The 13,188-nt window shown below is 42.7% G+C and overlaps 1 protein-coding gene across 6 annotated transcripts in view; it reads left to right on the top strand.

Moving 5' to 3' along the window:
- Positions 1–13,188, top strand: part of TTC7A (tetratricopeptide repeat domain 7A) — a 532,144-nt gene that overhangs the window by 116,284 nt on the left and 402,672 nt on the right. For all 6 annotated transcript variants that reach the window (XM_056568084.1, XM_056568088.1, XM_056568085.1 and 3 more), the window contains one exon: positions 8,079–8,157. In XM_056568084.1, coding sequence (XP_056424059.1) covers positions 8,079–8,157 — 79 coding nt within the window. The remainder of the gene's footprint in view (positions 1–8,078; positions 8,158–13,188) is intronic.

Raw genomic sequence — 13,188 nt, 5'->3', positions numbered from 1 at the left:
AACTTAGATGGTGCAGGACTACCAAGCAAGGAAGAGAGAGATAAGATAACAAAGCAGTCCAAATGTTACAGATCGGGGGACACATCCAAATCAAGCGGACAAACTCTGCATTGTGGGCCCTACAACAAAGACAGTCAGCGGAAGAGATGGTGCACACTGTATACCCCTATACGGTCAGATAGGACTGATGAATGATATTCAACCGGATCATTTTCCTATTAGCTGCTGGGAAACCATAAGGTGCAATTCCATGGCTTTATCCCAGTCCTCCACACTGAGGCCATGTTCACACCTTGGAATTTCCATTCGGATTTCCGGTTGAATTCAATGGGATTCTGCTGCGCTGTGGTCAAGATGAAATTTCCATGCCAGATGTCAAATTCCGTCTTCGCTGAAAAAATGAACATGTTCTTTCTGCAAACTACGCACAGAATGGCGCATTCCCGCGTGGTCCTGCCGATGCCCGCAGTCTGCGGAATGGCTGGTCTGAGATTTTATACAAAAGCTAATATGCTTCACTTCTGAAACAGTACAGATTTATTTAATTGAACTAGTAAGAAGGAAGATTTCATCAGCGGACCCCTGCAGTAGTAACACTCATTCACTAGAGGGTGCACTTCGCTCATACATAAACCTTGTGTTTCACACTGTAAAATCTAACATGTTGCTGACATTTATTCTTCAGTCTTTACTTCCTGATACATGAAACAAAGAAGATTGTATTTGAACTCGCTACTATCTTGCTTGTTTATTGATATTCTAGATGTTTTCTGTGTGCATTATTTTAACTTGGAGCTTCATAGAACCGTACTGAAACCTCCACCATCATCTGTATCTCAATTTCCCCTGCAGTGACATTGAAGGTAAAAAGGCTGGATTACATGGCTCACCTTCAAATGAATTGGTGACCAAGTAGTAAATTAAAGTTACAACAGGATAATAGAGAATATGAATATATCCTATATAGGGAATCTGTCAGCTCTATATCATGCTCAGAGCTGCAGACAGGGATTTAAAACAAATGATACCTGTCTCTTAGTTGATGTTGTTTGTAAAGTTTTAAAATCATGTTTTCCTTCAAAGCATGCATGCCTCCCCCCTCCAACCCCTCCCTGCTCTGCATGATTGATGTACAGTATTTGTCTTCCTACTGTCATGTCGGGTAGGGATCAATGCAGACTAGTGCTTGCCCTGACCACTGTCCCTACTGATTTGGGCAATCTGCCCTAAATGGTGGCCCCCAAATGGGGGACAATCCCTACACTAGACTAAATCCATGGGTCATCAAGCCAGAAGTCAGAAAAAAGGGAAGTGAGGTGCAAAAACAGAAGCAGAGTCAGAACAGGCAAGAATCAAACTTAGAGAGCAGCAGTATAAAGTACAAAGTCAGCAGCCAAAAGGGATGTTTAGATCACAAGCAGAGAACAGGATGAATTAGGTCAGATCAGAGAAAGCACAAGGCTCAGGAATGCTAGTGTAGAGTAAGAACCACTATCACGGGCATAGTACTAGTGCAGTTTCAATATCCCATCAATGGGAGGTGTGAGCGCCATTGCTGGAGCTGGCCCTGCTACCACACCTCCTCCTTTGCTAGGCTGGCTTCATCACATCTTGACGAATGGCCCTGTTACATGCAGGACCGTTACCGGGACTTCAGAAAACATTGCCAGCCGCTGGAGAGAGAATAAAAGGGGGTGTTAGAACCGGGTAAGTTCATGACATTAGCATTGAGCCTTGTAGATCACTGATGCTGGGCAGGGAGGAGTGGGGGAGGGAGTAGGTGTGCATGCTACGTCTCAGTGCCGCATCTATGACTCCTGAGCTTAGGAGGAAAACAAGATTTTATAACTTTGCAAACAGCCATCATTTAAAGGGGTACTCCTCTGGAAAACATTATTTTTTAAATCAACTTTTGCCAGAAAGTGAAACAGATTTGTAAGTTACTTCTATTTAAAAATCTTAATCCTTCCAGTACTTATCAGCTGCTATATGTTGCACAGGAAGGTCTTTCCTTTTTGAATTTCCTTTCTGTGTGACCACAGTGCTCTCTGCTGACACCTCTGTCCATTTTAGGAACTGTCCAGAGCAGGAAAGGTTTGCTATTGGGATTTGCTCCTACTCAGGACAGTTCCTAAAATGGACAGAGGTGTCAGCAGAGAGCACTGTAGTCAAACAGAAAGGAAATTCAATAAGAAAAGAACTTCCTGTGCAACATACAGAAGCTGATAAGTACTGGAATGATTAAGATTTTTAAATAGAAGTAATTTACAAATCTTTTTAACTTTCTGGGACCAGTTGATTTAAAAAATATATATTTTCCAGAGGAGTACCCCTTTAAGAGACCGGTATTGTTGTTTTTATCTCTATATCAGCTAAAAAATAGGTATAATTTATTTTATCTCACTATCAGCTATCTGCCATTGTCTGGAGCTCTGAGCATGATATAGAGCGGAAAGATACTCTTTAAAAGAGTACTCTGGAGAAAAACTTTTTTTTAAATCAACTGGTGCCAGAAAGTTAAACAGATTTGTAAATGACTTCTATTAAATAATCTTAAACCTTCCTGCACTTATTAGCTGCTGAATACTACAGCGGAAAATCTTTTCTTTTTGAAACACAGAGCTGTCTGCTAACATCATGAGCACAGTGATCTCTGCTGACATCTCTGTCCATTTTAGGAACTGTCCAGAACAGCATATGTTTGCTATGGGGATTTCCTTTTACTCTGGACAGTTCCTAAAATGGACAGAGATGTCAGCAGAGAGCTCTGTGTTTCAAACAGAAAATAATTTTCACTGTAGTATTCAGCAGCTAATAAGTACAGGAAGGATTAAGATTTTTTAATAGAAGTAATTTACAAATCTGGTTAACTTTCTGGCACCAGTTGATAAAAAAAAAAAAAAAAAAAAAGTTTTTCACCGGAGTACCCCTTTAAGAGCATTTTGACTTTTATTTTTTTAAGTGTACCTTTTGTAAAGATTTAAAAAGATGATAATGCTCCTAGATGCAAATCCGTAAGTCCTCTATTAACAAAAGGATCTGTTTTTCTTTCTCCAGGTACATTGCCACTCTTGCCCATGGGCTGCATCTGGTATTGCAGCTTAGCCCCAATTACTTGACTAAGGATGATGTGTGTCTCAGACACAGCCCAGAGTGGCACTGTTTGAAAAAAGTCATCATCCCAGACAACCCATTTGAAGCCAGATACCCTGTATAGACCCTTTATTTACACTAGAAATATGCCTTTCTTTCATAAATGGGCTCCAGTTGACTGCTCTTCAGTAAACATATGCAACCTTGTGTCTGTTGATGGCCTGACAGGGAAGTCATAGCATTTGTTGTAATACATTTTTAATTTCGTAGTTTTTTGCATAGTGCAAAAAAAAGTTTTTTCAAATTCAGATATGAACATCTAAGCCTATGTTGACACAGGTCATTGAGATGCATTGTGGCCAACTTTTGAATCATAAATATTGTGTGCATTAATGCAGATTAGTGCAGATCTTCTTACTGTAATATTGTAAGATTGACAACGAAGGGTGCATTTAAGGAAAAATCAAGCCTTAGGCTGGATTCACACAGTGTTTTTGTTTCCATTTAATGAATACATTTTATACACTTAAAAAGGAAAAACAAGGTATACGTTAACAGTTGCTACACCGGATGCTGTTTAATGTCAGACAGGTGAATCCATTTCCCATTGTAATGTATACGTTTTTCTTGCTGTTCACAATAAGGAAGTTGACTACATTTATGTATACAGCAAAATTAAAGGTATTGTAATAAAAACAATGAAACGGAGACTAAAACCCAGAGTGAACACAGCCTTACCTGTACAACCAGGTGAGCTGTAGTGTAACCTAGTGGTTGTACCTGTGGGTGTAGATAGTGCCATTATATGTGTATTTGTAATATACATTGGTTAAAAAATGTCTATATTTTTGGTTGAAAAAATACTTTCCCTGCAGCTATTGCGTGTGTCTCTGTGAGGAGACCAAATACAGGAAGTGAGGGTGGGACAAACAGGGCACTGTGCTGACTCCTGGCTTGTCAATCATTCTGCTGTGTGAGCCAGGAGCATGTCAGAGAGCTCAGTCTAAAGAGCCCTGCTTGTCCTCAGTGCGCAGAGCCCCACTTATCTTCAGTGTACAGATCCCTGCTTGTCCTCAGTCTACAGAGCCCTGCTTGTCCTCAGTCTACAGAGCCCTGCTTGTCCTCAGTCTACAGAGCCCTGCTTGTCCTCAGTCTACAGGGCCCTGCTTGTCCTCAGTGCGCAGAGCCCTGCTTGTCCTCAGTGCGCAGAGCCCCGCTTATCTTCAGTGTTCAGATCCCTGCTTGTCCTCAGTGTACAGAACCCTGCTTGTCCTCAGTGTACAGGGCCCTGCTTGTCCTCAGTGTACAGGGCCCTGCTTGTCGCTTGTCCTCAGTCTACAGAGCCCCGCTTGTTCTCAGTGCACATAAACCTGCTTGTCCTCAGTGCTCAGAGCCTTGCTTGTCCTCAGTGCACAGAGCCCTGCTTGTCCTCAGTGCACAGAGCCCTGATTGTTTTCAGTGCACAGAGCCCTACTTGTCCTCGGTGCACAGAGCCCTACTTGTCCTCGGTGCACAGAGCCCTGCTTGTCCTCGGTGCACAGAGCCCTGCTTGTCCTCAGTGCACAGAGCCCTGCTTGTCCTCGGTGCACAGAGCCCTGCTTGTCCTCAGTGCACAGAGCCCTGCTTGTCTCAGTGCACAGAGCCCTGCTTGTCCTCAGTGCACAGAGCCCTGCTTGTCCTCAGTGCACAGAGCCCTGCTTGTCCTCAGTGCACAGAGCCCTGCTTGTCCTCAGTGCACAGAGCCCTGCTTGTCCTCAGTGTACAGAGCCCTGCTTGTCCTCAGTGTACAGAGCCCTGCTTGTCATCAGTGTACAGAGCCCTGCTTGTCCTTAGTGTACAGAGCCCTGCTTGTCCTCAGTGTACAGAGCCCTGCTTGTCATCAGTGTACAGAGCCCTGCTTGTCATCAGTTTATAGAGCCTTTCTTGCCCTCAGTGTATAGAGCCCTGCTTGTCCTCAGTGTACAGAGCCCTGCTTGTTCTCAGTGCACATAACCCTGCTTGTCCTCAGTGTACAGAGCCCTGCTTGTCCTCAGTGTACAGAGCCCTGCTTGTCCTCAGTGCACATAACCCTGCTGGTCCTCCAACACTTCCTGTATTTGGTCACGTTACCGACTCACACAGGCAATAGCTGCAGGACAGAACAATAATATACACATATTTATATAATGTTATTTTCTACACTATATACAATTTTTTTTGCAAATTACAGGTCCCCTTTATGCATTTTTTTCATTGAGACTTCTACATTCATATGTGGCACTCATCAAAAGGAGATAAAAGCCTTGTAGCCAGGGTATCAATGAATAATCGGGCCAATAAAGCCATACCTAAAAAAATAAAGGGTGCGCCAAAGTGCACTATATTTAAATGTACTCCAAATCATTTTAAATGAAGGATCTATGGTTTAGCCACACAAAGGTAAAACCCATTTGAAGAAGACCTAAATTTGTATTTTTATTCTGCCGAGTCCCTCTCTCCTTGATACGTGCCAGCATTCCTGACCACTCCACCATCTGTTTATATTGTATGTCATCCTTGTAATGAGTGTTAACCGAACATGTTTAATAATTTAAATCAGCTAAAAGCAAAAGTCTCTCTAAAATATTCATTACCAACCAATTTCCTGTGTTGGGGCCTTGCCCTTCTGTCAATATTTGGCTGTGTACATATTACAGAAGGACACACTTACCTACAGCAGGATAAGTGCATGCCAAATGAAGCGATAATGTGGTCACCTTCTAGGTGATGTCTTACTGTATGGTATTTATAGCTTTCAGGTGCTGTCCTTTTTATGGCTTCTAGGACAGCACATGGAGTCCCCAGTGGTCCATACTATAGACCTGAAGGTACAAAGTCCTCTGTTAAACAGTGCAAGGATTTTCTGAGCCTTCATAATGACGTCTGAAAAGGTGCATTCACATTGCGATTGTGCCTTTCTCTGCATGGATATGTTGGCATCCTGTTAAAATGCGATGCCAATGTATCTATGTACAGACTGGCACGGGACCTATTTACTTCAGTGGCCTGAATGTATTCTCGTCGTCTTTACGTTCAGGTAATTTTATGTATATGTGTATATGAGCAGTGCAGTGTATATGAGTTTTTACTCTGACACTAAGGAGCAGCACACCACGCTTTAGGGTCCGAGTAAAGAGTAAAGCTTACAAAATGACCTGAATGTAGTCACTAGCTGACTACATTCTGACTACAGAAGTTTATGGTTCCCATGCTAGTCTGTGCACAGATGCATTGACATCCCATTTTGGCAGGATGTTGATATAGCTATGCTTCGGAAGGCACAATAATAATGTGAAACTACTAAAGCTGTAGGTTCCTTCGAATAACACATCATATACTCATTTTAGGGCCTTTTTAGGATTTGAAGAGGTTGTTTGCATGATTTTGCATAGGGGGAATCCAGTAGTATTAGAAATATTACATTGTGACCATTCTGATGAGAGGACCTTATGTAATATAAGAATATTCCTGCTTGAACTGGAGACGCATATACATAGTGGCTCACCATTCTGCTTGAACGGGAGACGCATATACATAGTGGCTCACCATTCTGCTTGAACGGGAGACGCATATACATAGTGGCTCCCCATTCTGCTTGAACGAGAGACGCATATACATAGTGGCTCACCATTCTGCTTGAACGGGAGACGCATATACATAGTGGCTCACCTTTCTGCTTGAACGGGAGACGCATATACATAGTGGCTCACCTTTCTGCTTGAACGGGAGACGCATATACATAGTGGCTCACCATTCTGCTTGAACGGGAGACGCATATACATAGTGGCTCCCCATTCTGCTTGAACGAGAGACGGATATACATAGTGGCTCCCCATTCTGCTTGAACGGGAGACGCATATACATAGTGGCTCCCCATTCTGCTTGAACGGGAGACGCATATACATAGTGGCTCCCCATTCTGCTTGAACGAGAGACGCATATACATAGTGGCTCACCATTCTGCTTGAACGGGAGACGCATATACATAGTGGCTCACCATTCTGCTTGAACGGGAGACGCATATACATAGTGGCTCCCCATTCTGCTTGAACGAGAGACGCATATACACAGTGGCTCACCATTCTGCTTGAACGGGAGACGCATATACATAGTGGCTCACCATTCTGCTTGAACGGGAGACGCATATACATAGTGGCTCCCCATTCTGCTTGAACGAGAGACGCATATACATAGTGGCTCACCATTCTGCTTGAACGGGAGACGCATATACATAGTGGCTCACCATTCTGCTTGAACGGGAGACGCATATACATAGTGGCTCCCTATTCTGTTCTATTCATTCTAAGGGCACTTTCCACCTGGCGTATACGCAGCGCATTTCATGCTGCACAAAATCTGCAGCAGCAGGGGGAAATACGCTGCGTATCCCTTGCTTACCATACACACATGGCTTTCCGGCGGCAGCCCTATGCGTGTAGTGAGTTTTAGAGGCAGAGCCGTGTGCCGGCGTGACTGTGATGCGCGGCTCCGCTTCCAAAACTCACTGCACACATAGGGCTGCTGACGGAAAGCCCTGTGTTCTTCACACATGTTCTTATGCAAATTTGTTATTCATGTTCTAGTCCTCTTTGGTTGCAGCAGATAACTATATTTACACCTGTTCAGGACATTGCTGTTGGGGTTAGCGGGCTGGGGTTGGAACTACCTGCACTATATCATACAGCTTGCACCATTTTGATCACCATTTGGATATATCTCCCCCAATCTGTTTGAACATAAATAAATAATAATAATAGTGAAGAATTCCCTAAAGCAATCCTCCCTGAAAAAAATGTAGCCTATAATCTGACTGGATGCTGTGGGTATCACCAATGATTTATTTTTTTTGCATTAGTGCATTAGTGTTTTATCTTATTGACTTGGAATATCTAATATTGTGTCTTGTCCGTGACTCTTTATGGCTACATGACCATAACTTAATACAGTTTGTGTTGTTTATTTTACAGAAACATTTTAAAGGGAATCAACGAGCTCCGAAATGTTTTGCGAGTTGTGGAATCGAAGGCAACACAGGCCTTTAGAATGGTAAGATCACAGAGGTGTTTCACTGCCTGATGCTCTACTTGTTTTTTTAATATACAGATGTAGCCAACCTCCTCTTGATCCCTGGCGCAGACAGATATTGTTCTTCACTCCTGAAGTTAAAGGGGTACTCTGCCCCTAGACATATTATCCTCTATCGAAAGGACGGGACCCTCGCGACCTCGGCTACGGTACCCCAGACATCTGTTACATGGAGTGCTGGATGACTGGCGATGTGGGGCGGAGGCTTGTGACATCACGCCAATGTCCCCTCAATGCAAGTCTATGGGAGGGGTCCTCCCATAGACTTGCATTGAGGGGGCGTGGTCGTGACATCACAAGTGGGGCACGAGCCTCCGTCACTACACCCGATGCTCTAAACGAATGCCAGGTGCAGCAGGGAGATTGCGGGGTCCCAGTGGTCAGACCCCCATGATCAGACATCTTATCCGCTTTCCTTTGGATAGGGGATAAGATATCTAGGGGAAGAGTACCCCTTTAAGATAAGTTATCCTGACAGCCTTCGGCTGTCCGTGCATGCTGGGAGTTGTAGTTTTGTAGCTGGAGGCACCCTGGTTGGGAAACACTGACCTATTACATGGGGACATATGTGGCCGATGATCGCTGTCCCTAATACACAAGGTGATAGCAGCCTCTTCTGGCCATAATGGCTCCTATATTATAGGGCCCTAAGAGCGTTCTCCGGTCTGTCCTATTAGCCTGCTTCCTCCACTGTAAACAGAGCACATTGTAGCCATGCTTTAGCCATTCATTATGTAAAGTATGTTTGCTTCCTCCGTTTACCATATGTGTCCAATACAAATAAGGTTATTCTGGGAAGTTAAATGATGCGATAAATGTGCAAGTGACATCACAAATCTGTTTATAATGTATACAGGCCATTAGCATTGTACATTTGTACATTAGCCTCTCATGTAATGTGGTTACATTGACTGGAGTGGTAGTTACGTAAAAAAAAAAAAATGAAGGTTATACGTAAACCAAAATCTTTTTACCTATCGGATCAATTTGTGGAACTAAAGAGACAGGTGCCGTAAAACGTAACCTTTATTATAATTATTATAAAAACTTCACCAGATATTATTAATGTGTATATGTGTCAAAAGACTGATACTATCACCAATGAAAAGAAAAAGGGGAAATTCCAGTATGAATACAGCCCCCCAGTCAATCATAATAGATCAATACTTATTGCATATCAAAACAAAACCTTCTAGATGGAATTAATAATCATACCCCCTTGCTACTAACCCAACGCGTTTCTGTTCAACCAGGGTATTGCATAGACCGAACGTCATCAGGGGTTTGAAGGTGCAAAGAGTAGTTACACATATAGACAATTAACTAAATAAGGGATATCTACTACATAAAGTGCAGCAAGGGGCCGAGGTAAGAGATTTATAATGTTAATAAAAAGGTACAATAACCAATAACAACAGTAATAGTAGTAACCCCCAGCAGGAAGGATAACCTGCCACATAGGTCAATGCCCAATATAAAGGGGGATTAATTGTTCCATCTCCACCAGTGGAAGATAGTGGGCCAGTTACATGCTGCTACTTAGAAGTTTTGATGCCAGTCATAATCCTGCAGTGACAGAAAAGCCCGTCCTATGCCAGACACATATACACACTTCTAGTATCTGGTAATTATAATAAAGGTTAATTTTTACTGCACCTGTCTCTTTAGTTCCATACATTGACTGGAGCCCTGACATACACTGCATAACATATAGAAGCAGGAGTTTGTGTATCTTATGGTTCTGCTTTAGGGTATGTTCACACTACGGATGTGTCGCTGAATCTCCGCTCGCGGAATTCAGCGAGCGGAGTTTCAGCCTGGCAGCCGGTGGCGGCGGTAGGACCGCGCAGCACTGCGCCGTCACCATTGACGGCTATGCAGTACTCGCGGACTTCCGTGCAAAGAATTGACATGTTCTTTCTTTGTGCTGAACAATTTCAGCTGCGGAATTGTCCACCGCTGAAATTTCGCAGTGTGAACGGATTTCGCGGAAGACCCATTCACACTGATGCTAACATTTACTGTGTGGGATTCTACTCAATAAATAATAGTATTGGTTTAAAGCGGTACTCCCCTGAAACATTTTTTTTAAATCAATTGGTGCCAGAAAGTTAAACAGATTTGTACATTACTTCTTTTAAAAAAAACTTAATCCTTTCAGTACTTATCAGCTGCTGTATGCTCCAGAGGAAGTTCTTTTCTTTCAGAATTTCCTTTCTGTCTGACCACAGTGCTCTCTGCTGACACCTCTGTCCATTTTAGGAACTGTCTGGAGCAGGAGAGGTTTGCTATGGGGATTTGCTCCTACTCTGGACAGTCCCTAAAGTGGACAGAGGTGTCATCAGAGAGCACTGTGGTCAGACAGAAAGGAAATTCAGAAAGAAAAGAACTTCCTCTGGAACATAAAGCATCTGATAAGTACTAGAAGTGTTAAGATTTTTAAATAGAAGTAATTTACAAATCTATTTAATTTTCTGGCACCAGTTGATTTTAAAAAAATGTATTCCAGTTGAGTACCCCTTTAAGGATGACTTTGGCCCCAGTTGGAATAGACATGCTTAATGCATGGCAAACTTTGGTTCACTATTCTCTTATGAATAGTAAGTAGTGTAGCCTACTGTGCAAGGTCCTTCCCAAATGTAACAGTTCATGATCTGTGCCCAGATCTGAATGGCCATTCAGTTGGAGCATATTTGGCCCACTCAATGTGCTCTTCATGCCAAAGAATGAAGGCCCATAGTAGTCTATATGTGATATTCCCCATGAAAGCATTTGTGGCATGTCCACAGGATATGCCTAAAAGGGGTACTCCATCCCTAGACATCTTATCTACTATCCAAGGAACCCCCGCTATCTCTGGCACGGCACCTGAGTCATCCGGTGCATGGAGCGGACTCTGCTTTGTGCCGGATGACTGGCGACCACAGCCGTCACGCCCCCTCCATTCATGTCTATGGGAGGCGAGGTGACTGCTATGAACTAGTCGTCACTTCCTCTCCCATAGACGTGAATGGTGTGGACGTGGCGTCACATACATGGAAGCTCCATGCTTCCGTGTTCTGAATGTCGTGGTCCAAGACCAGAGAATCAGGGGGTGGGGGTGGATAAGATGTCATGGGGTGGAGTACCCCTTTAAAGGAGTATCCCCATCTCAGTTTGTTTTTCCCAATCCATTGGATAGGGCAGTGTTTCCCTACCAGGTTGCCTTCAGCCTTCCGCTGTAAGGGCATGCTGAAAGTTGGGCAACAGCTGGAGGCACCCTGGTTTGGAAACACTGGGATAGGGATTTACCAGAAGTTTGACCCCCACCGATCCTAAAAACAGGGACAAAATTTTTCTGAAATGAATGGAGTGTACCTAAACTGCACCCCCAGAATTGCTTCCCTTTAAATCAATTTTTGACCCTAAAGGGCCTTAAAACATGATTGGGGATTATATGCCAAGCCAGAATTTTCACCAGAAGGGGGAGTTATTTGTAGACAGGTTCTTACTCTTCATCAGTACAGTGTATTTTTTCCCCCATGATGACTTGCATGGGTTGTTAAAATACATATGCCAATTTGGTGGTTCCCCCAAGAAGATATACCGCCCAAGCACTAAATGTGCTCAGTGAAGTCAATATACATTGGTGTAACGTAGGGCGTACAGTGCAGCCCTAAACTATACTCGCCTCACTGCCTCTACTTACTTGGTCAGACAGATGGGCCCGAAAATTACAGAGAATAGTCAGAAAACCAAGTGTTGTATCCCCTTCATTGTATACCTGATACTCTGCTGTCACTAACTGTACTGCTTCTGGGGCATGTGAGATACATGTGAGCGGAGATGCCTACAGTACTGTATGCATTGCAGCTTACATTCGCGGGGCTGGCTATAAAAGCACTCGACCCACAATGCATGGACTACAGTGTAAACATCACTTCGATTGCCAAAGCCCTTCATTCTGCTGCTGTTACTGCTTGTTCACAGAGAGAACATGTCATTTGACCTTCAGCATTTCCTCTTATGCATAAAGATGTACAAAAGTACATTTAATACATTTTATTTATTTATTTATTTTTAAAAGGAAATTCTAAACCTTTAATAAGTTTATGGCATCTATTGTTCTAAATTTTTTATTCCCGGAATACCCCTTTAAGGTCACGCCACACTTTTGTCCTTTATGCCCCATCCCATTTACTTTTTGGTGTATTTCGGGATTATGGATTTTATACCACCAAACTGGACAATCATTTCATGGTTATATTTTCTCCATACTGGATGTGCGAGCTGTTTTGTTCTCTTGTATGAACTACTTCAAAATTTAATAAAAACTATTGGGAAAAATTAAATAAACAAACTGGTGTCTTGACCAGACATCTCCTTAATATTTACCTACATTGACAACAGCATCTAGTTATTTTTTTTATTTTTTACTAATTATATTATGTCGTCTTTTTTCACGCTCACATTAATTTGTCCCTGAGCAGAGCATTACATGTTATGTTTGGTGACGCCTGTGCGCTCATTGTCAGCAGTTCTGTCATCGTTCGGAGGGATAATGTCATGATGTGCGGATGAGAGAACATTCTGTGTGCGGCAGGACAGGGCTTTCTCGTAATTAATGAGCAGAGAATAAGACTTTACATGCCTTTCAATCAATTCATCACATACATAATAGCATCTCCATTTATTAAAGGGGTGATGAAATATGCTAGTAACAGTTTTCATTATTATTAACACTGTGTCTATGCTCTGTTTGCAATGGAGACCAAGTGAGGTAAACCTTACTGCTTACTAGGATATAATAGAGGGGGGGTCCCTCACATAGGAGACCACTCTATGAGCTGCTCACACTGTTGTAGACCTTGTTCACTCAGGTATTACATGGATGCCCATTTAAAGGATAGCTGTCGTCTATAGCTATTTATACATACATATATATATATATATATATATATATATATATAGATACCTCAACATATGTATGTATGTATATATATATATATATAT

Source organism: Hyla sarda, chromosome 3 (assembly GCF_029499605.1).
Source record: "Hyla sarda isolate aHylSar1 chromosome 3, aHylSar1.hap1, whole genome shotgun sequence".
In the NCBI taxonomy this organism is placed as follows: Eukaryota; Metazoa; Chordata; class Amphibia; order Anura; family Hylidae; genus Hyla; species Hyla sarda.
This window is presented reverse-complemented; position numbering and strand designations above follow the sequence as displayed.